The 23,468-nt window shown below is 44.6% G+C and overlaps 1 protein-coding gene across 5 annotated transcripts in view; it reads left to right on the forward strand.

The window, feature by feature from the left end:
* Positions 1–605: 605 nt before the first annotated feature.
* Positions 606–23,468, forward strand: part of CTCF (CCCTC-binding factor) — a 35,188-nt gene continuing 12,325 nt past the window's right edge. The window contains exons 1-6 of one of the 5 annotated variants that reach the window (XM_032121704.1): positions 1,538–4,225; positions 6,608–6,757; positions 8,505–8,557; positions 8,649–8,761; positions 12,363–12,457; positions 22,117–22,909. In XM_032121704.1, coding sequence (XP_031977595.1) covers positions 12,404–12,457; positions 22,117–22,909 — 847 coding nt within the window. In that variant the 5' untranslated portion in view covers positions 1,538–4,225; positions 6,608–6,757; positions 8,505–8,557; positions 8,649–8,761; positions 12,363–12,403. Of the gene's footprint in view, positions 624–1,537; positions 4,226–6,597; positions 6,758–8,504; positions 8,558–8,648; positions 8,762–12,362; positions 12,483–22,116; positions 22,910–23,468 lie in introns of those variants that run through there. The other 4 variants (XM_032121705.1, XM_032121706.1, XM_032121709.1 and 1 more) reach the window with 4 other exon arrangements.

A 23,468-nucleotide genomic window follows, 5' to 3' on the forward strand; every position in this document is an offset into this window, starting at 1 on the left:
AGCTGAGGAGCGGCGTGTAGAGCCGGGGGTATGTGCAGTTATCTGGCTCTCGGGGCAGCACTGACACAGCGAGTCCCCACAGCTCCCCTCACACCGCCCCGCCGGGCGCGCGCTGCCCTGAGGGGAGGGAGGGGCGCTGCCTCCGGCCCCCCCCCGCCGCCCGCCCCTCGGCGGCACGTGACGCGCTGACGCACGCACGCACAGGCGCGCGCCGGGTGACGCCGCGGGCCCCGCGCGTTTGAAGTTGGCGCCCGACTCGCGCCCTCGCTCCCCCCGCCCCCGCCCCGCCCCGCCCCGCCCGCCGCTCCCAGCCTGCCCCGCGCGGCCGCTTCCCCGCGCGCGCCGGCCCCCCCCCGGCCCCCCCCCCCCCCCCGCTCGGGCCGGCGGCCGCGGCAGAGCCGCGCTGGGTGGCGCGTGCGCACTGTGCCCCGCCCGCCGCCATTTTGTGTCCGAAAGCGACTGTAGAGCGATTAAACCGCGGGGCTGGTGCCGGGGTGCTTAAAGCGGCGGCGGCCGCGGCGGGGCGTGCGGGGCGCGGCGGTTCCTCCGCGGGGCCCGCGGGCGGCGCGGGGCGGCGGCGGGGCCCGGCGGCCGGAGGGAGCTCGGCGGGGCGCGGGGCGCAGGTAAGCGGCGGCGGCGGGGGGTTTGCAGTCGCGTTCTCCGGCCTCTAGGTGTCACGATGGGGCTCCGGCGCGGCTGGGGCCCCGCAGCGGCCGCCGCCGGGGCAGCAAGGGGGGCTTTGTCTCCCTCTACCGTCCCCGCGCCGCCGCCGCCACCACCGCCGCCATTCCCCACAGCGCGGCGCTGGGCTGCGGCACCGCCCGGGCCGCCCGCCCTCCTTTCCCTCCCCGGCCGTCGCCACCCGCCGGCCCCGACTCCATTTTCTTTCCTTTGTCTCCTCCACCGCGCCACCGGCGCTGATTAACCGCCCCATTACCGCCCCCTCCCCGCCGCGCCTGCCGCCCCCCCCCTTCCTTTCCCGTCCCGCACGTCCCTTCCTTCCCCCCCTCCCCCGCCCCGCCGCGCCGGGCCCGCTCCCCTCCCGCCCCGCCACCGCTTCCCCCCCCCCCCCCCCCCCCCCCCCCCCCCCCCCCGCCTCGCACCTCCGCGGGGCTCGGCCCGGCGCCCTCCGCCCGCCGCCCGTGTCCTGCCGCGGTGTCCGGCCGGGCGCTGCCCGCGGGGACGGCTGCGTGTCCCGCTCCCGCCGGCCGCCGCCTCGCTGCGCTGGCGTGTGCGGCGGAGTGAGAGGCGCTGCGAGGCGCAGAGCGGGACTCGAGCTCCCTCTGCAAGGCAGGCTGAGCAGCGCCATGCAGCAGCACCGGGGCGGGCACGGCTGGGGGGCGCCCGCTCTCGCCGCGGTGACCGGCCGGCAGCCCCCCCGCACCCCCCGCGCCGCTCCCGGAGAGCGGCGGCCCCGCCGTTCTATGTCCGCTCCCCCTCCCCCGTCCCATCCCCGCAACCCCACTCCGGGCCCGGGGTCCCCACGGGACTTCAGGCTCCGATCGGGAGCACCTGGGCTGCCACCGAGCCGCCGACCAGCTGTGTCACTTGCTGGGACCTGGCCCGGCTGCCCGACTCCCGGGGCACCTCCCTGGGAACCTCCCGAGCCTCCGCAGCCGGGCGCTTGCCCGGGGATGGCCTGAAATCTCATGGCAAAGGACGGCGTTATTCCCTCCCTTCCATGGGTCTGTGCTGCTTGGGGGGGGAAGCACAAAACCCGATTCTTTTTGTGATGCAGAGGAGGAAACCGCACATGCTCTGTGTCCAGACGCTTTGCTTTTTGTTCTCGACATCAGCTTTAGATTTCTTCAGAATATATCTTTGTATAGTATCGGATTTGGCCTTGTGTTAACCTTGTGAAATGACTTAGATAGAAGGGTTTTGTCGTGTCGTGTGCTTCCTTCTCTGTTCGGTGTAATCCTTAGGACTTGCCTGTTGGTGAGAATGAGCTCGCTTTCCTGTTTGTGACTTCCTATTTTTTTGCCGAGCCTTTCTCCTCTTAAATACATGCATGGCTGTTCCTCATCTCTGGCCAGTTACTGGATTCTGGTAATAAACTCCAGAAGTGTCATTAGAAGCATCTAAAACACTGTTTACCACTTCCAGTGTATGTGTTTTTGTTTTAGTGCAGCAAGTGTGTAAATATCGTCTCGAATTCTCCAGTTTATCCATCTTCTGCCGAGCATGTTGAATTTTCAGAAGCCCATTGGGTATAAGAAATAATTCCATGCTGTATTCAAGCTGTTCTTACTTAAACAATCCCCCTAACGCTTTCCTTCAGTGTAGAAAACATCAGCAGAACTGAAGGAAGGGGCAATTTTAGCATAAGGGCAAAGCAATGCTTGCTGCTTTTTTTTCCCTAGGTTGATGGATTTTTACTTCCATTTTGTTTTTCTTCTGGATGTGTAGGGCTAGCTCAGTTTTAATGTCATCCACTGTGCATGAGTGGCTATTAGGATGCACAGAAAGGCTCAAGAAACTTTGTGGGATATTTTTGAGGAGTAATACCTGAGCAAAAGGTGCAAAACTCGAGTTCCTGTAGCCCCCAGTGGCCCTGCAACTGAAATAATACAGCAAGTCTCGTCCATTTCGGACAGAGCTTGGAGAACTGTCACTACAGCGTTAAGTTTGCTGGTGACTCGTGCCTGCAGCGTTACTGAGGGAAGGAGCTATTTCAAGAGCTGTTTTCATGTGAGCAGGCTGGATCTTGACTACGATCCGTATCTAATTTGCGTGCATCCTCACCAGCTCTTGGGGCTGCAGGTTGATACCCGCCTGCTGCCCTCCCAGTGTTGTGTCTTGAGAATGCCAGAAGCTGACCTGTGTTATTCTTGTCTTTATTCAGCATTTACCTGAAAAATCTAATTGTATGGGATTACTAACTTATTAAGGAATTTCTGTGTGGAGCCTACTCCAGAATTTAATTTCATCTCCTCCCCCTAGGACTTCATGTCCAAGAACTGCTTTTCTAGTGAAGATTTTTGGAAGTTGGATGTGTTGAGTATTATTAGGCCTGTGTGTTCTTGGAGCAAAGCCAGGCTGTTCCTTGCACTTATCCCTCATACTTGAACAGGTTCTACTGACCTCTGGATTGCTCTCCCTGACCTGTCTGAACAGTTTTTCGTACATTAGCTCTTTTAGATATATTACTGATTATATTTGCATAAAAACTCCCTAATTCCCCATCCTGGCAACTTCAGCTTCTCTTACCTCTTTACCAGAGAGGAAGTGCTCAAGGGAATGATAAGCATTAGGATCCCAAATGCTGCTCCCTCCTGTGCTTGTATGTGCTCTAGAAATACGTGTAATAAGGAGCAGCCACTGCTTTACCTGCACACATGAGAGGACACGCTGACCAGAGCTGAAAGAAACCAAAGCTTTGACTTCTTGTTTTGTTTGTGTTAACTTGCTGAACTGTACTGATTTGTTTGCTTAACTGTAAACCCCTGTTCATCCATTTGGCTTTAGTTCAGATGCCCAGTTCACTCTCTGTTGTACTAAACCTTGAAAAGTCAATACAGTATCAAACTCTGCTGCTCTGTAACTTACGTGGTCTTAGAGACACACACAGATCCAGGAAACTCTCTTTTTATTTGTTATATTTAGTGGTCATAAAAATAGTTCAGATCATATGTGGCCCTTGTTCGTTCAGGTGTTTTACTGAAACTTAAAAAGAATCTGTGTCCTGTCCTGACTTTAGCTGAAAATACTGCTTTTTTGGTGCTAAAGGATATTTGAATTTCATTTAAAACACCCTGCTCTGCTGCTCCTCCCACTTCTCTCCAATAATTCATCATTCTTTAGGAATTAAGTGAGGTATACTTATCCCAGACATATTTAATATGAAAACTAAACAGTTGCTGCTCAGCTGAGTGATCCGGTTTTTTCTGATTAACAAAAATAACCTTGAGAAGAAGAGTAGAATAAACAAAAGGTGAGTAGGGAGTTTTATGTTTCGGGTCATGTTAACATTCAGGTAACAGTATACAGAACAGCTCGTTTTGGGTGTCTAATGTAAATTAAAGCTAAAGTGAAGTTTTGCTCAGTACTATAAAAACTTGGAAGCTATAAAATTGTAATTTCCTTCCAATGTGGCTCTTAACAGGTGAAAAGAGAAGTAGTGCAGAGACAGCTCTCCAGAATGGCGCAGTTAACGTGCATTGACTTAGGGGACATCTCTGATAGAATGGACTCCCGAAGCATTATTCTCTGTCTATCCCTACAGGTGAAGTTTGAGTCATAGATAGAGTTGCATTTCTTATGTAAAGGTTTGTTTTTGGAGACCCCTTCAGTTCAAGCCCTCCCACAGTTTACTGTCAGCTACCTGAGGGTTTCAGTATGCTGTGTGGGGCTGGTATTAAGAGGTGAGGCCAGGAACGTTTGAAAGTGTTTAAAAGCACAAGCACAGTGATCAGTTAGGATGTGCTGACCAGTGACACCAGCAAGGGCTTCTGTAATGGTAGTAGTGCAGCAAGCTGAACTACAGGCTATTTTTTTTTACTCTCTAGTGCAAGTAGTATGCCCAAATATATATTGTTATGTCAGTCAGTTATCAGCAGCATCTTATTTTTCTGCCATAGCTGCACACTCATGAAATTTCTAAAGCTTCATGGGTTTCACTGGAAAGCTTTGCTCAAATATAAAGACAGAGTTAAGTAAGTTCATCTTATAGTGAAAAATCTTGGTTTGCATATTTTTTCCCCATACTGTAAGAAAATTTCTGTTGACCTCATTGAATTTGTCAAATTCTGGCAAAACAGAAGGCAAATCAGATTGTTTGGTATGTGAATTGCACCTCTGTCTGTATTAATCATGCATCATAATTAGAAGCTTGTATATGTCTCAAACGTCTTCAGGTAAAGTATATTAAAAAAACAAACACGAGCCAAAATTTTAAAATCATGTATAACCACCCCCCAGCAGAGTACATTGGGAGGTGAGAGAGACATTTACCTTGGCATATTTTTCATCACTGGAATATTTTTAACTGCAATATTGGAAGGGATATTTTATAGCCAATGCACTTTGGAACAGTAGTGAAATTCCAGGAGGTCAGAAGTGCTGATGTATCAGTACTAAAAGGAGGTAGAGTGGATGAGCATGGCAGGAAGTGGTGCTGTGCAGAGAGGGTGGCAGGTGCCCAGACCACGTTGGGTGTTTGACTAGCTCTGCATGGTGTTAACACACATGTAGTTCACATTATTGCCAGCTCTCCCATTTATTCTTAGTACGGAATTTAGTTAAAGTAGATAAAAGTATTAATCCCAGTAACTAAGGGTTTAAGAAAACAAGAGCTTGTTAAATGTATTATTTGACTTTGTTAAAGGACTTGATGTTGACAACCTTACTGTATATCAATATTAGTACTGAGTATCAGTAAATGCCATTTAGTTCAGGATTAGTCTGGAGGTATACAAGAGTGAATAGTTTCCATGGATATTCAGCAAAAACTAGTAATTGCTTGTCACAGTTTGTTTTCATTAATGATTTTGTTGGTGAAAAATGCCTTTAAAAACTTGTTCATGATAAACTTGTGGTTCATGGAAAATCAGTGAGCACTAGGGCAGCCATTGTGATTGTCAGGTGAAGTAGATCCAGTCCAGTGTGTGTGTTAAGGCTGCTGCATGTAAAGCTGTGCACCTGGGAACAAGGTATTCCAGCTGAATTTAAATCAAGGCACATGTTATCCTAGAAAGCAGTGACTGAACTATGTTTTGGAGTCACAGTGAATAAACAGCATAAACACGAGTTTCCAAGGTGATGCTGTGACAAAGAACCTAATGTAGTTCTTAAATGCATTAGTGGAATAAGCAAGGGTACGTTCTTGCCTGTGTGGGATGGGATGAAGTCATTCCCAAAACCCTACGTATGGTTTTGGCCTCAGCATTCAAAACCATCAAAAAAATTACTGTGTTAAAGGGGATTCATCTCCAATTTGATGGAAAACTAAGCTGTATTGCTGTGCAGTAAAATGTTAAGCATGTGCTATGCAGCTTCTCATCAAAACTGAGGTGACTTGATGAGAGTCCTCAGATACATAATACTGGATATTAGTGAGCTTGTTCTAATCTTGCTGACAAACACAATACGAATTTATGGCCCAATAAGTTCAAATTAAATGGGTTAAGTTTTTCACAGGGAGGGTGATTATTGATTGATATGAAGAGCAGTTGTGTATTTCTTAATGTCTTAACATCTTTGAATCAAGATTGTGGAAAAAAAATCTGAAAATTGCTTCAGCCAGCTGCAGGGTGCTGACTTTTTTTGTTTCATATATATTTAGAGAACTGTCATTCATGAGAGGTCAGGCTTGGTGATAAACTAGGGGTGCTAAAGAAAAAGAATGGATAGTACCTCCTCTTCTCTTGAACCACCTTCCCTCTTTTTGAACAGAGAGAGATTTAGGACTTTTCCTTATCAATCAAGGATATGATCAAACCAGTAAAATCTTCTGAATGGGGGAAAGTAAGCAGGTATTGATACATGTTGGAGATGTGTCAAATAGTGTCCTGTATACTTGGTCTAGGCTTGTGACTAATACATCCTGATCTGTGGCTGTGGTACTGGGGAGCTGTTGGAAAAGTAAATGTTACTTCTCTGCTGCCAGGACAAGCTGCTGGCTCATGTCCAGCTCGCTGCCTACCAAGCAGCCCAAGGACCTTGGCACGAGCACTGCTGCCCAGACAATCCCTGTATCAGCAAAGGAGTTCTTCCTTCCTGGTTCTAAGCATGGAAAATGCTCAGAGGGTGAAGCAAGGTGATTTTTTTTTTTAATCCACTGAAGAAAACATAGCTCCATAAAATTTTGTGTTACATAAAATTATTTATTGACTCATATTTTACGTATTACATTTGTATGTATTGTGTGGAATTATATTATCTGCAGTGATCCTAGTTTTAAACTGGATGCTGACTAAAATACTGACTTAATCAGGAATTAAACTATGAAGCATAAAGCTGTGGAAGAAGGAGTAAACAACACAATAATTTTAAGCTATGATAATGCCTCGTGTGGAGACCTGACACAAGTGTTTAACACTTTCTTAGCTCTCCAGGATGTAACAGTGAATAGCTTGATGATGGCCCAAGCATCTCTAGTGGAGATTGCTGGAAGCTAAGGTGTTTTTCATGTGTTACTTATGTTAAGAAGGTGGGAATATGTAATCTTCAGAACTCAGAGCTAGAGAGCAAACTTGCATTTAGTCCACGTGCTCCTCTGAGTGGTAATTTCAACAGAAGCACATGATGCTTGAGTTTGGCAATTCTGGTTTCTCTTGTTTGTAAGAGGGTGAATGGTGTCACTCTGCTGCTGCCCCTTGAATTCTTCACAGAACTCACTCTGTGCTCAGTCTGGCTGCTGTGCTTCCTCATGCTCACACAAGACCAACTTCTTGGGTAGATGCAGTGAGTTTTGTGGTGAGCCTGTAGCTTGTAGGAGCAAAAAATTAGGCAAATACACCACAGTTGATGGAAAACTTGGTAAGAGACTGTGGAGATACTGTAGGTTCAGAAAGGGATCAGCCGGTCCAGAGGCAAAAATCCCTGAACCCATGACTGGGTGTTGGGATAAGGGTGGTAAACCACAGACATGACTGACTGCTCTCCCTACACAGTGTTTCCTGCTAGAGTTTTTGGAGACAGACTGCTGGACTAATTGGACAGGGATCTGTCCTTGTAGAGCTTTTTTTTAATACTCCTATTGGATAAAGGAAAATTTTTCTTTTTTTTCCCAACCTACCGATAAGAGCTATACTAGGAAATTTACAACTCTTGCTATTTTGGGAGTAACACCAAAGCATTTAGGGAGGTAAAAGTCAAGGCTTCCCTAGAAAATTAAGTTGGCTTGCATCAGGATTGTTGTGACCCCATCTCCTTCCACATGTGTGTTGGCAGTTGCGTCCCCAGGTGATAAACTGGTCAGCAGAATCTGCTTCATGAGGGCAATAGCATGTAAGACGATGTGGAAAAAATGAGGCCTCAAGTTTGATTTGAGCCTTTATGGAACCATCCCCAAAATATTTTGGGGTAAGTAGAGGCTTTAAGAGCACAAGTAGTAATAGCAGCATTTGGCTATTTGTAAACATTTTTTACCCTTTTGAAATGGAGCTGTAAACTTCCTTGTATGTTTAAAATTGTTGTCCAGGCAGTTGAATTCTCCTGTTGTTTAATGTTGAAAGAGACGTGGTTTTTCTGGACTGGCTTCTGGAAGAGCCTTTCACTGCAGTAGAACCAGCAGTGATTTTTGGCCAATTATTTCAGCTTCTTGTATAGTTTTTCTGTCTCCTTGTATTTGATTTGCAGAGTTCTTCCCTTGAAACCACTTCTAACATCCAGAGATTTAAAATGAAAGCAGGAAATGCTACTGAATTAAAAATACCCCCTGGTTCTGGTTGTATAATTCTATGACATAAGTTAACAGTATTACATTTTAACCAGTGGCTTTCTCCTATGTGTAAACTGTTTGCAGTGGAGGTGCAATCTGAACTTCAGTTTTGTTTTTCCAGTATGTACTGCAAGAAAACCCCTTAGAGGCACTTCAGGAGTTTCCACATTACAGGTTGGAAAAAAAAGAATTTTTGAAGGCTAGTAGTTTCAGTCAAAGCTTATCAGATTATTAAAACCTTTCTTCTTTTCTTTTCTTTTTGGAGGATGGAAGAAGTTAGTGTTATCCAGCATTCCTGCTGAGTATATAACTTACTGCCACTTCTGATCTTTGAAGAGAGATTTATCGCTTCCTGTGGCAATACTGAATACTCAAAAGGTACTCATTGATTACTTGATCCTTGCCTACCTTCCATATTTATTAATACTCTTCTCTCCTTCCTGCCAAAGAGTGACTGCTGTTGACTCCTGCCTACTCTGAGCTGCCTGGAGCATTATATGATCCCAGACTACTTTATGCTTTGCTCCTGTAGTGTGTGTGGAAATCGTTTTGTCCTGTTGAAGCAGCTGCATCCTCTCCTTGTTCTACCAACATTTTGATCTACATGAAGAATTTGTCAGCATCCATCACAATATGATGGAGCCGACTATCAAATATTTAGATGTCTCACTTGCCTGACATGACATCTGTAATGTTTTTGGAGATATCTGCTTTGAGTTACTTGTGCAAACAAATCCTTAGTGATGTTTTCTCCATCTCCATCAGACTCAAAGGAGGGAGATAGCATTGAATGGTTGTCCTGCTGTGTTATCAGTCTGGCTCTTCCTGGTTAGAAGTGCTTGATCCAGTGCAGTTGTTGGTCAGTACGTTGTGCTGCCTCTTGAAACAGGCTGTCCTGTGCTGGCAGCCAGGGGAGACTTTTCATCTGCCTTTTGGCACCTTTCCTGTTGCCTATTGGAGAGATACAATTTCTTGTTAACATTGTGGAGAAAAGAGTACACAGTAGCCCTTACTACTTCAAAGATGGATTTTTCCTTTTTCGTTAGTTTCGATTTACTTACTGGTCCTGGCTTTTCTCCTGCAAATTAAAGAGAAGTAGTGAGGTCTCTTGTCAGTACTGCTTCCCCCTTTTCTTACTGAAGTTCCTACAGGAGCCTTGTCTGATGTGGATCTTCATACTTCATAGCACACGTGATTCTCTGTCTCCTAAACAGTGAAACACAGTATCTGTGCTCTTAATGCTGTTCTCTTCAATACTGGGTGGATTTGGATGTCCACCACTCTGAAAGTCCAGGTCCCAATAGATTGCCTAAAGTTACTGTACATCTGTACATTTGCTAAAGAACTGATGAGTATTTGAGAGCTTGCAGAAGTGTTCCAGGGCTTCTAGAACTTGTATGGAAGTGAGTGCTGAGACCAATAGGAGCATCATAGTTATAACTGCATAGATGGAAAAAAGTCTCAATGTTTTGTGTGTGAAGTTTAAAGTATATCCTTCATTTCACGTAGTGCCAGAGAATTGTAAAATGATTTGGGTTGGAAGGGACTTCTTGTGGTACCCTGGTTCAACCACTGGCTCAGTGCAGGGCCAGCATTGATGCTAGATGAGGTAATTTAGGGTTGTATTTAGCAAATATTTTTGTTTCCACAGTATCTCTGAGCAACCTACTCCAATGTTTGACCACTTGTTGTTTCACTCTCTGCTTCCAAGAGTGTGGTTCCATCTTCTCTTTGCTTCCCTTTGAAGGTAGCAGTAGGATCTCCCCTGGGTCTTTTCACAGCTAACTCTGTTGTTCTGCTGTGTAGATCTTGTATTCCAGCCACCTTCTTGCTCTGGAAGCCTTCTGATGTGTTTTTTCCCATGTGTTCTAAGCTCAACAATGGACATGTGGAGCACTTTAAATTTTCAGTTTATGCCTGTTTCCCTTCAAACTTGTCAAACCTTGCCCATATGTCAAAGATTTGATGGAATGTAAATTCATGCAAGGTATTTTATGCCATACACCAGGTATTCAACAGACGTTTGCTATCACCTTTGCAGTAAAGGAGTAGAAGTGACTTGCTTTCCCTTTGGGACATTCCCTTGGAGTGGGCCAGAGCAAGAATGCCTTGCATTTTTGGAGCATGCATGTTTGCAGCGCTGGGCAGCTTTGCTCCCTGGGTTGTACATTAGTAGGTTGATACTTCTTGAGTGGTGTCCAAGCAGCTTCAAAACATGTCTTTAAAACCTCGAGTAACTTAATGTCCTCAATCAGAGCCAATACCTTGTAAACAGAGAGGGGCACTGGCTGTGCCTTGCATTAACTCACCATCAGTGCTAATCTGCAGAGGTCCCTGTGTTCTCTGTTTGTGTTGTCTGTAGTGTAGAAAAGAGCTGCAATTACTGGTTTATTTTCTCTTTCACCCTCCTAAGAGTTTGGGTACAATCTTTATTCAAAACACCTTTCTTTACTGTTTGGTCATTTGCCAAGCAGAAGATTAGGTTTGAAAAATGGAAGAAAACTATTTCTTGATTCAAAATTTCAGGAAACCCAAAGTGGATAAAAAGATGCTTCCATTCAATTCAGTGTGCTCTATTGTCCTATTGTGTGTAACAAAACTTCTGAGGTGATAATATTCCCCATGGGAAGTATTCATTTTGTATCAAGTGTCTTCTGAAGGATGAAGTCCTTCACTCCTGAGGCTTTTCTATGTTAATGAAGAAGTTTGTAAACTTCGGGAAATCTTCTCCAGGGTTGCACAGCACAGAAACTGGCAAGGATGCAGCTTGCATCAGCAGTCTTAAGATGCCCTTAGCAGTGGAGCACTCCCCATGTATCCTCTGAGCATCCCCTTTCCTGGTTAGGGCTTGTATGTAGCATTTGTCATTTTTGCAGAGTGAGTGTTAAGGCTTGTATGTAGCATTTGTGATTTTTGCAGAGTGAGTGTTAAATAAAAAGAGATAATTTCCAAATATTTTTTAAAAGCTCAGTATCACTGAGCACCCACAGCTCCAACAAACCTCGTATCAGTAGTGCTCTTTGAAGCTGATAAACAATTAAAAATAGACTTGCCAAGTGAAAAATGCAGCCAGGACCTAGACTTGAGTGTCTTGTACTAAATAAATGGCAGAAGAACCTGGAGGGAAAGCACTTAAATTCAAAGGGTATGAAATCCAACTGGTGTGAAAGCCAACACTGCTTGGCCCTCATCACTGAGTGCAGCAAGAATATGTGCCTCTCTTGAGAATTACTCCTCTGGACTTCCTTACCGTTCTCAGGGTTTTTAGCATGTGTGCCACTCTGAGGACTGACAAGGATTACAGAAAGAAATTATCTGCTGTCTTGTAAGTATTGTATTTCTGTAAATGTGAGTATTTTAAGCCCTTAATTGATAAGGGTAACAAAGCTTGCTTCAGTGAGCAGAGGCTGCTTTTCCTCAGGGTGGCAAGGTTAGAACTGTGTCAGAGCTGATTTTGTTATTTGATATAAGCATTATATTCACTGCTGCACTGACAGTGTGTAAGGAGTGATATTTGCTCTCATTTACACCTCTTTAGCAATAAAAACTCCTTCAGTGTGTGATTTGCTATTCCACAGCACAGGAGAAAAAGGCCATCTGAAGTAGGCAGAGCTGGCTCTAAAATGTCATATTGCACTTGTAATCTGGCGTGAGGCATCCGGAGCTTTAGGTTGTCAGAACTGTAAATGCTAAAGAGTTTGAGAACAGGTAGGTAGAGAAGCTTGTAAAATGAGTTCAGTCATCCTGGTGAAAGTATTAAAGCTGATTAAAATATTCCTTTGGTTTTGCTTATGGCTTTTCTGGTAAGTGAAGGGGTCCTCAAGCAGTTATCAATGGTGCTGCTGTTAGGGGTGTGGGACTACGCATTTTGTTGAACAAGCATTAAACATTGAACACTGCTTTTATTTCCCACCCCACCCCCACCCCACCTTACCTTTCTCTTTTACATAGTTTCACTAGTTCATCTGTTCTGTTCCAGAGTGAGTTCTGACCTCAGGAGCTGCATGAAGAATAGCCAGCATGAAGAGAACAAATCAGTCCAGGCAGAAGTGCAGAAGCGTCAAGAACATAAATGTAAATTGAGGGGGTTTAAAGTGTGGTATGTGTTCCATGCTGAGGCAGTAGTTTCCTGAACGTAAAGCTTAACATTGTGCTGGTAGAAACCCTCTTGCCATGCTTCTCTTTTGGCTGGCCTTAGTGTTTGGACACACCAGAGACCTAGTCTGGATGGAAATAAGTATCTTTTTGGCTGGATGAGTTCTGGCCTGGATTAGTTTCCTGACCAGTAGCTGTAGTCTTGAAAGTGCTTATGCTAACATGAGGAGTAGTTGGGCTGATGGAGGGAGCGGTTTAAAGGCAGGGATGATTTCTTTGCAGAGTTGGTATTTTTGGAAATGAGGCCTTACTCCTTCCCGGTAGAAAGGGGTTTTTTCTTCCAAAGTCAAGTGCCTTTGTGGAATTTTGGGGGGTTTTTTGCTTCATCTGCTTTGAAGGTTGATTGTAGCACTTTTAGGGGTTGGTGTATGAGAATACTTGGAATATGAGTCCAAATGAATTAGGAGTATGTGTAAAACAATGAAACTTCTTAAAATTTCAGCATGAGGGTCACTTTAAAGTACTCACCTGGGTTTGATTCTGTTTATGTCTGCTCCAGCACTTACTAATTCAGACTAACTTTTCTGTGATTCAAAAGCAAGGATGTCTTAATTTAGGCTCTGGGAGTTTGTCTTGTCCACCACCCTTCTGCCATAGGTGCTTTCAAAACTCTCCTGGAATTTCCTGTCTCTGCTGTAACAACAGTAAACTGCACCTCTGTGTTTGACAGCCTGACATTAAGTTAACTAGCACTGGCTTTAGTTTTCCTTCTGTGCATCAGGGTGTGATTTGTGAGGTGACTAATAGTGCATGGGTAGCTATTGTCTGTGGGGTAGGACCCGAGTTACCATTCCAGGGATAAGCACTTCCTGCTCCTCCAATTTGAAGCCTGAATTCCCTTGTCCTGGTAGAGTATCACTACTTAATGAGTACTCTTGCAAAGATAAAAGAAATAGCTGTTCCCCAAAAGTCTGTTCTTGGATACTTGTTAATCTAGATGAAGCCTTAGAGGAAAACAAAACCCAAATACTTACTATGAAGTCTCTAGAATGCCATGAAACTTGTTGCACAGGTCTTTTTTTCAGTTGTGGGAGTGGCTGGTGTTGCCATTTTGATATCATGCAACACTACATCAGATGGGCAAAGAATCCTGTTGTGCTCAGACTTATTTTGAAGAAACATCATCTTTTGCTGTTAGCAGTTTGCCAGTAGCCTAAATGAAAGCCTAAATTAATGTGTGATGGGAGAAATGACCACAAATACTTAAGAATCTTTTCCAGTATCTACCCGTGGTATAACACTTCACTTTTTGGGGCAACGGATTTTACAGGCTGTTTAACCTGAAATAATTTTTGATTCTTAGTTTAATACTTTTGGGTATTCTGGTGGTCTTTCACGAGCTCCTTCATCACTTCTACATTATGAAGACCTGTAAAAGGGAGGGACTGATTAGTTTTATGATCTAACATCAGCTGAAAAGAAATTCCTCAGTGACTGCTTCTCTTAAAGTGTAAATCTTTCTGTATTCTACACCTGAGTAGATTGCATGTTTGTCCTTCTGAAAAGGACTGTCAGGTTAGCAAAACATGATGACTTCCTTACTAAATTAAAAAGGGAGACTTCCTTTAAAAAATAGTTGATGAGAATATATTTCATTCGTATTTCCCAGATTTCAGTAGAGACATCTCTGAATGAATAAAGACCTAGTGTCATCTAGTGAGAGGCACTAGCAGTTATTGAGCTATTGGAAGAAATAGTGAAAAATTAAAATTCGAAAGAATGTTAGATAGAAGGAGAAATTAAGGAAGAATGAACAGATTTTAAGAATATTAACTAATTTTGTCCCTATTACCTTCGCAGTAGACCTTTAGTTCTCCAGATCTAAAGGAAAAGCAAGGAAAAAACTATTCTTCCAGAAATAAGGCTGAAATGCTTTCACCAATCTGCTTTCTTCATCAAGGCTTTCCTTGTCAGGTTACAGGATATCCCTAGTGACTTGAATATGTGGGATTTGTTGTCAGTAGCTGCAGTGATTTTTTTTTTTTTTATCTTTTGTTCCACAATGCAGGTTTCAAGCAGTTGACATTATTGTATCTGCTTTTCTCTCCATTGTAGACTGCAGCTTATTACAGCAGAATTAGCAGTATTAGTTCTGGAAGAGCCATGATCTGGGGCTTTCTGCCACTGTCAGGTGCAAGGATTAAGAGGGAGCTTGTTCAGCAAAAAGCCGAGGAAAGATGTGGATTGAGTTTCCTCTGCGTGGCTGGGGGCCCCGGTTATATACTTTGTTTCCATGTCTCACATGAACTCCCTGAGTTCTTGATCCAAAGTGAAAGGTCGGCTTTATTCTGAGTAATTGCAGATCACAGGTGTGTGCTCCTTGCTGACTGAAAAATAGGAGTCAGTGCTGAATGAAGCTTCTCATTGCTTTGCATCATTTCATGAGACATGATGAAATTGGAAAGAACTCTGCTAGGATCCCTAGGCAGGAGCAACAACCAGGAAGATTGCTCCTGTAGGTTACAGGAGGAGCAGGGGAAAAAGAAAAGGGAAGGTAGAGAAATGTCACAAGATGCATTTTAATTCTAACACTGCACCAAGCTGGGTGGGGAATGTTCTGTAGCCAGGGACAGGCTTGGCTGTGTCCTTGGGAGTTTGTAGGGGTCGAAGGTAAAGATCACCTTTGATAACATCTGGGCCAAAGTATGCTGCCTTCACATGAGTGTAAGTAAAAGGTAACTTGGGTTCACAGGCAACAACTCATTGAATAAAATAGGGAGGGGAGTATGATCACAGATGAATACTATGGAATTCAAACAGTTGGCTTGCCCACAAACTCGTTGTAACCCAGATGGTTGCAGTATGCTTGAGAGAAAGTAATTTCACTGTAGCGTGTCCTGCATGGGATGGTGCAGAGTGGAGTGACACGGCTCAGTGTAGCCATCTAGCTCACGGAATACTGATGCTGTGGTTTGCTGTCAGCTTTAAGCTGGTACTGCAGCTTAAGGTGGCCCTGCTGCTCCCTTTCCTCTATCCGAGCATTTGTGTGAGGAATTGGGTCAGGAACTGAAAGTGTTCTAACAGAATTGTTTTTCTCTGCATTAGTTTTCAGCTGGAATTAGTTCTCGATCAAGGTCATTATGGTCAATTATTCTGTCAGTGTGTAGGAAGGAAGAAGCTGAGGGCAGCTCTTTGGACAATGAGTGCTGTGTTTACCTGTCTTACAGGGACCATGAAAGTATTACACAAGTTAAAATCTGGTTTCCTGTCTTGTTTGTGAGGAAAAACTGGGTTCCTCTAGATGTCAGTTTAGATCCACTTAAAAGCTTTGAATCACTCCCTGGAAGAATGTGTTCTTGTCCTATTTAGACCAACCTCCCAGCACAGACACCTTGGTTAGGTAATCACCACCAACACTGTCTTCTCTGATCCCTTCACAGGGTCAGTGCTCAAGGGAACCATCCTTCTACAACTCTCCATTTTCCAGTTGCAGCTGTCATTCCCATAGTTGATTTATGTATTTCTTGGGGCTTAATCTTGACAGGCCCCTTTTCATGCAGAGAAAAAGCATAAACATTTATTAACCTGTGATGAAGTTTGCTTTTCTCTTCTAGGTTTCTTGCTTTTCTTTATGCCCTCCAAGATGCTGAAATACTTCAGAATAATTAATACTAGGTTAATGAGACTGCCCTTTTTTTCATTTAAAGCTGCAATAGATGTCTGTCCATTTTACTCTTCTTGTTTGTTTTCGGTACCAGTGTTGTAAGTGGCAAGGAGGAAATGAGAAAACAGCTGGAGATGGGCGTTGGAGTCATAACCAGTGGATATGGAATTGATGGCAGTAGCCAAATGAAAGCCTTGAGTTTTTACTGTGAGAAAATTACTTAGTAAAAGAAACTTAGCTCAGTGTTTTAGTTTCTCCTAAACTGGTAGTAGATCTTTCATGTTTTGCATATGAAAGGCACAGCTGGCCTGTTTGGATGGATGTCTGTCTGTCTGCTTTAGAATAAGTTACATGTTAATCTCTTGTCATGGTAGTTCTGCTAGAGGAAGTGGAAGGGCTGCCTACCTGTTAAACTGCCTTATTTTTGGCTGTGCTTAGCTGGGCGATTTTTCAGAGAAAAGATACAGCTGTTTCATGGCAGGAAGAGAATGGCCAAGCACTCCTGCAGTTACTCTACATCTGCTCATGCCCTTAAATACTTACACAGACATGCATGGACTGCAGGTAGGGGAGAAAAAAGTGTTGTCTATAAATCCTGTTGGGTATATTTTATTTTTTTTTAATCTTCCTCTTGCTTTAAGTTGCATATACCATGCATAACTGCATACTCTTAGTTGAAGTCTTTGTTTATTCCTCTATTCAGCTTTCAAAGGTTCACAGGAAATGCAGAAGAAACATAAGTCTCCAATGTTTTAACATAAGGCTTTATTTCCACTCCCATGTAATTTTTAATAAATGGCTAATCTATAAGTGTCAAAGCCATGTCAGTTTTTGAGTGGGATCTGTATGTGGATTGACTTGAATTCAAGGCCTGCATATGTTCCAAGGTGATAGGGTTGTTTGCACTAATGTAGCTGCTGATACTTTTCATTATTTTATGAATGTCAAAAATTTACTGACAGCATTTGGCTTCATTGTTTCTATTGAAGTTTGGTTTTTTTCCTCAAGTTAAGTGCATATTACAGCACTAAATGTACTACTTTTCAATGGTGTTAGTGTCCCAACAGTTTTTATTGAGACTGTGCCTTGTTTGGCAAAAATAAGTATTTTTGTATTATTTGGTACATGAAACTTGATGCAGTTCAGGGTTCATTACTTTTAAAATGGCTGAGAGGCAGACAAATGCCTCTTTGATAGTAGCTTTATTGTAAATAACACCACTAAAAAAACAGGCACTGGCACTAAGCATCCCTGTCTCTGGGTTTGTACTTTCTGCATTGACAACTACAGCAAGTTGTTTTTAATGCTTCTGCAATTCCCTTCAAGTACCTAAAGGGGCTTCAAGAGAGCTGGAGAGGGACTTTGGACAAGGGCATGGAGTGGCAGGACAAGGGGGAATGGCTTCCCACTACCACAGTGCAGCATTAGATTGGACACTGGGAAGAAAGTGAGTATATCTGGGCTGAGACTCTCCTGTGCTGCAATCAGTAGGACAATTGGCACTAAATGACTTTCTCTCAAGCAACCTTTTGATTCCTCTCATTGGAATGAGGTATCAGTTGTATGAAATCCACAGCACTTCTTATTTGTTTGTTCCAGCTTTTTAGATGGGCTGTCCATCAGTTGTCTGAGCAAGCTTAGGTCTGTTGTTTGGACGTCACAGCTCCTTACCTGGCTAATTGGATTGTGCCAGTGCACTGAGCTGTTCCATGACACAGTGTCTCTTGGTAGAGCCTGTTGAGTGAGCCTGTGTGGAAGGGTATTAGTGGGAATTGTGTTTTCAGATCTTCTTTGGTCTTTTTTTGTCATTCTCCTTATTGTGGTAGCTCTTCTCTTTTGCTTTTTTTTTTTCCCCCCCCAGTGTTTATTTACTGCATCTTTTAACCTGCTGCTTTGTTTTCCTTTTTAGATTCAGTCATTGAGCTGTTGGTGTATGGTAGCAGTAACTGGTAGGAAGAGAGCTGGAGACAAAAGCCAGAAATAAAAGGTTGAGAGAAACTCTGCAGTTTTTATTCCTAGTGTTCTGCTATAATAGTCTTAGTTGTAGCAAATGGCGCATGTCTTCCAATAAATACAAAACTTTCACTTTGTGAAAAAGGAGAATTAGGATAAAGGAAAAAAAATAAGTAAAAATAGCAAATTGTTCAAGACAGAGTGATTGAGAAGTGACATGGACAGACAGTGCAAAGCTCTCCGCAGCAGAGATGGAGTCTTTCCAGAGAGCTTATTTAATAGAAAGCACCCATACATTTTCTTCTCAAATTTAGGGTCCATCCTGTGTCCCTGCCCTGCCGTTGGAGAAGTTTGAAATTTGTAAATCCACACTTTTCAGAAGAAATCTTATCAGTTTCCCAATATTTTTGAGCTGTCCAAGATACCAAGTGAGATGACTCCTGTATATTTCTGTAATTTTTATATGTTGTTAATATAACATTTAGAATATTGTAACATTTCCTCTGTGGCAAGAGTTTGGTTTAAAAACAGACATTTTCAGATCCTTTTACTTTGACTGAAAGGAACAGACTACAGTGGATACCTTGAAATAGGCAGGAGTAAATGCTGATCCCTGAGTGTTGGAGGCCAGGGAGTCTGGGTCAGGATGCAGTGGCGGGCAGGGACAGAGAGTTGACATGGAGCTGGCAGGGGTCAGGATACAGTGGCGGGCAGGGACACTGTAAGTGGCGGGCAGGGATGGAGGTGACACGGAGGTGGCAGGGTCGGTGTGCAGTGGCGGGCAGGGATGGAGGTGACACGGAGGTGGCAGGGTCGGTGTGCAGTGGCGGGCAGGGATGGAGGTGACACGGAGGTGACAGGGTCGGTGTGCAGTGGCGGGCAGGGATGGAGGTGACACGGAGGTGGCAGGGTCGGGGTGCGGTGGCGGGCAGGGATGGAGGTGACACGGAGGTGGCAGGGTCGGGGTGCAGTGGCGGGCAGGGATGGAGGTGACACGGAGGTGGCAGGGTCGGGGTGCAGTGGCGGGCAGAGGGATGGAGGTGACACGGAGGTGGCAGGGTCGGGGTGCAGTGGCGGGCAGGGATGGAGGTGACACGGAGGTGGCAGGGTCGGTGTGCAGTGGCGGGCAGGGATGGAGGTGACACGGAGGTGGCAGGGTCGGGGTGCGGTGGCGGGCAGGGATGGAGGTGACACGGAGGTGGCACGGTCGGTGTGCAGTGGCGGGCAGGGATGGAGGTGACACGGAGGTGGCAGGGTCGGGGTGCAGTGGCGGGCAGAGGGATGGAGGTGACACGGAGGTGGCAGGGTCGGGGTGCAGTGGCGGGCAGGGAGGGAGGTGGCAGCCCCAGCCCCGGTGTAGTGCGGCTTCTCGCCGCTCGGGGGCAGCCGTGCCCCGCCGTGCAACCCCCGATAGCCGCGCGACGGGAAACGGGGTGAGAGGTGACAGAGGGACAGGGAGCGATAGCGGGTTCTGAGTTTCTTTGCCGGACGGCTGTAAGAATCCCTCTATTCCTTTCACACCCATACACCCCTCACTGTGAGTGTCTTTGACCTGAGTCTTCCTGCAGGCATTTCCTTGGTCTCCCTGTACACCTGCATTCCTAGGCTGGCAAACTTCCTGACAATGTGAGCCTTATGCCAGAGTCTTCATGTATGCCAGTGACCTGTTCCTTGGTGGACATAGGATTTTCTGCTTTACAAGTCAGAAGTGGTGCCTTCCTGCTGTTCCACTGTAGGATCATAGAGGACACTTGCAAATTATTTGCCTGTTAGATTGCTTTCAGGTGACTTAGCCGCCCTGTTACCAACTGATACTGACAGTGAATGTGAAGGTCTTTATGAGGGCCCCACCTCTGCTCAGAGCTGCCTGTGCTTGTATCAAGGTTGCAGACCTCTGCTTGGTACCAAAGTTGCATTAGCTTTGCAGATGGACTTTTGCCATTTTTTTTCCTCCATCTTACGTATTTTATTGTTACCACATTTTTATGTGTTGTTTAGCTGTGTTCTTCCTTTTTTTGTTCAGATCCTTTTGGTCACCTGAAAAGTCTTCTCTTCTCTCTGCAAATACTTAAGATAATTGTAAAACACATTTGCAGTTGCTGTAGGCCAAAGACCAGCTCTGTTCTGATTGCCTGCTGTCTGGTGTTAAGTACTTACATCATCTCGTGTATTTCAGCTGTTTGTCCATATGGATTTGCTCCGACTTGAAAAGCTGATGGGTGGTAAAGGAAAGGAGAGGCGGGATCCCTGCAGGGAGTGCACATGAAGCCATATGTCGGTATTTCTGGGTATCTGGTGCCCTCTGGAGACTGTGGCTGCCCACGACATCACAGGTGTCAAGACAGCAAGTTAATTTATGTCCCTAGTCTGGGCAGGCTGAAGAACAAGATGAGCTTTATTGTTCTTCCAGCTGAAGTGAAGGATGGTAGAAAAGACAGTAGAGTAAAAGCAAGAATTCTCTAAAAATAATAGCAATTACATGTCTTATAATTTGTAAAGGTGATGGAGACTTGATAGCTGTGCTTCATGTTTATGTCTATAAGCTTGTGCAAAATCAAAATTGAGTATGCAAGATTAAATATAGATATTTGAAAATAGTATGGGGATTTTAAAGTGTTGAGTTAGCAAGGGAGATTAAATATTTATATTAATTCACTTAGCTGGTCTGAGAGGCCAGTCAGTCTAATGGGAAAATACAGAAGTCTCTTAGCAAATCTGGAAATGGAATCAGGAATTTTTCATCGGCTTAGTAAGGAAGCTGGCTTTTCTGTTACTTTCTTCAGCAGTAAAATTGACCTTGGTACCTTTTTAATGCTTATTGGGGAGTATAAGAAATGGTATCCTGATGCAGGGAAAGTTTTTGGCATGGTTAGGGAACTTCCTTTTATTTTACGAAGTAAACCACCTGGAACAGAGATGGACTTACAAAATGCTCCTTTACTATAATCTTACTCCTTTCATTTGTGAAAAAGACAGCTGCAAAATGATAATTTCTTTTAGCTCTTACTACTCTTGAAATAACCCTCCTGCATAATGAGAATACAGGAGTTTCATATTTTTCCCCAACTGCAGTGAAGAACACCAGATGATCTGAGGAGGCACAAAATCTCAGTGTTATGTTTGCATGCAGCTATTGTCAGAGTTACAGTTAAGGAGCACCAAAATGCTGTGCTTCTGTATTGTTGTTTGTGACTGTATGGATGCATTTAATGCAGGTATCATGAGATCATTAGAAATCATTAGAATCTACCAGCTCAGTCCACATCATTTACATTGAAGTAAGATTTTACCTGAGCTGTGTCTCCTGCTGTGGTTCATTCAGCTGAGGAGAGAGTGCACAGTGCATCTTCCTGATACACTCAGGGCCCAGCAGTGCCAGAGGTGGGAGCTGGAATTGAACTCCAGGATGCTTACAAGAGACATAATTTGCCTAACTGCTTTATGTCCGTATGTTTTTCAGAGGAGTTTAGACTTGAAGTAAAAGTAGTTAGATATGAAATAAGTGCAGCTTATGTTCTTCTGCTTAGTTCTTAGTGCTTTTTCTTCCTGGAAAAGTTCTGCAGTTCTCAAATGTAATACTTTCTTGAAGGTTGGCTTTTTGATTTTAACAGTGTGGTAGTTTTGTACCTTTAAAATTTCTAGCCGAAGACTGCCTCTGGTAGTGCTAAGCTATGTGAAATGATTAAACAAGCTCAGTAAGAAATAATACTGCTGTGCATCTTGCTGGTGGGATTTGTGGTCTTTGAGAAACGGGAACATGCATATCACTTAATCTCTCTTCCTTGTTTTCCTTCCTTTCCAAGAAGCTGATAGAGTTGTCTCACTGCAGGCAGCGTTCTGTGATTGCCTTGGTTTGCAGTGGTGATGGGCTCGTGGAGACCTACAGCTCTCAGCTCCTGTTCTCTGAATATGATCGGGATGAGTTGGGTGTTTCCAGTTGGGTGACTTGTTCTTCTGTGGGGTTTGTGCAGTAGTTAAATACATTGGGTGGTGTGCAGCACTCATTTTCTTGTTTTTGCAGCAGGAAGGTGAAATGGAAGGTGAGGCAGTTGACGCTATTGTGGAGGAATCAGAGACTTTCATTAAGGGAAAAGAGAGGAAAACCTATCAAAGACGCCGTGAAGGTGGGCAAGAGGATGATGCTTGTCATATACCACCAAACCAAGCAGATGGAAGTGAAGTGGTGCAGGATGTCAGCAGTGGGGTGCAGATGGTGATGATGGATCAGCTGGATCCAACTCTTCTTCAAATGAAGACCGAAGTAATGGAAGGTGCAGTGCCTCAAGAAACTGAGGCTACTGTGGATGACACACAGATCATAACACTTCAGGTTGTTAATATGGAAGAGCAGCCTATAAACCTTGGTGAGCTTCAGCTGGTCCAAGTACCTGTACCAGTGACTGTACCTGTTGCCACCACGTCTGTGGAAGAACTGCAGGGAGCTTATGAAAATGAGGTTTCCAAAGGAGGCCTGCAGGAGGGAGAGCCCATGATCTGTCACACCCTCCCTTTACCAGAAGGCTTCCAAGTAGTGAAAGTGGGTGCAAATGGTGAGGTGGAGACACTGGAACAAGGTGAACTTCAGCCACAGGAAGATCCCAATTGGCAAAAAGATCCAGACTATCAGCCACCAGCCAAAAAAACAAAGAAAAACAAAAAGAGTAAGCTTCGCTACACTGAGGAAGGCAAAGATGTGGATGTCTCTGTGTATGACTTTGAAGAGGAGCAGCAGGAGGGTTTGTTGTCCGAGGTTAATGCAGAAAAGGTGGTGGGCAATATGAAGCCACCAAAACCAACAAAAATTAAAAAGAAAGGTAAGTTCCCCATCTGCAAGTGGATTTTGAAAATGCTTTTGTTGTGGTGATTGCAGTGTGATTGAGGCGAATGAATACGTGCAAGTGGGAAGAGAACAGACATGCCCAATGCTGCTTGCTCACTATGTAATAGTGCTTGACTGCAGTGTTTCTTGGGCACACCTCCCTTCTCCTCTCTGGAGGCTGCCAGGGAGATAATTTTCCCCAAGTATGATACTGTGGCATTAATATTCTTATATAAATATGATTGAAAACATTGTTCTCTTTGCTGTGCTACACATGTAACAGTTTGTGTGCATGTTTCACATCAGGAGCCAATGGCACAATTAATTCTGTGGGCTTTTTCCTAACCAGTTGCTGGGTAAGGTAGATGGTGCAAAATACAGTAATAAGTACATCTGGTTTTTGTTAAAACTGTAAGTTAAGGAACCCTTTTTAGAGTGGAGAAGGAACATTGAGTGCTGGCATACTAGTGAAAATTGAATCCAAACCAGCCACAGGCAATGCAGTTGGATTTAGTGGTGCCTGGTGGTTCCTTGCAGTAGTTAGACACCCGAGA

Source organism: Corvus moneduloides, chromosome 12, assembly GCF_009650955.1.
Source record: "Corvus moneduloides isolate bCorMon1 chromosome 12, bCorMon1.pri, whole genome shotgun sequence".
Taxonomy (NCBI): Eukaryota; Metazoa; Chordata; class Aves; order Passeriformes; family Corvidae; genus Corvus; species Corvus moneduloides.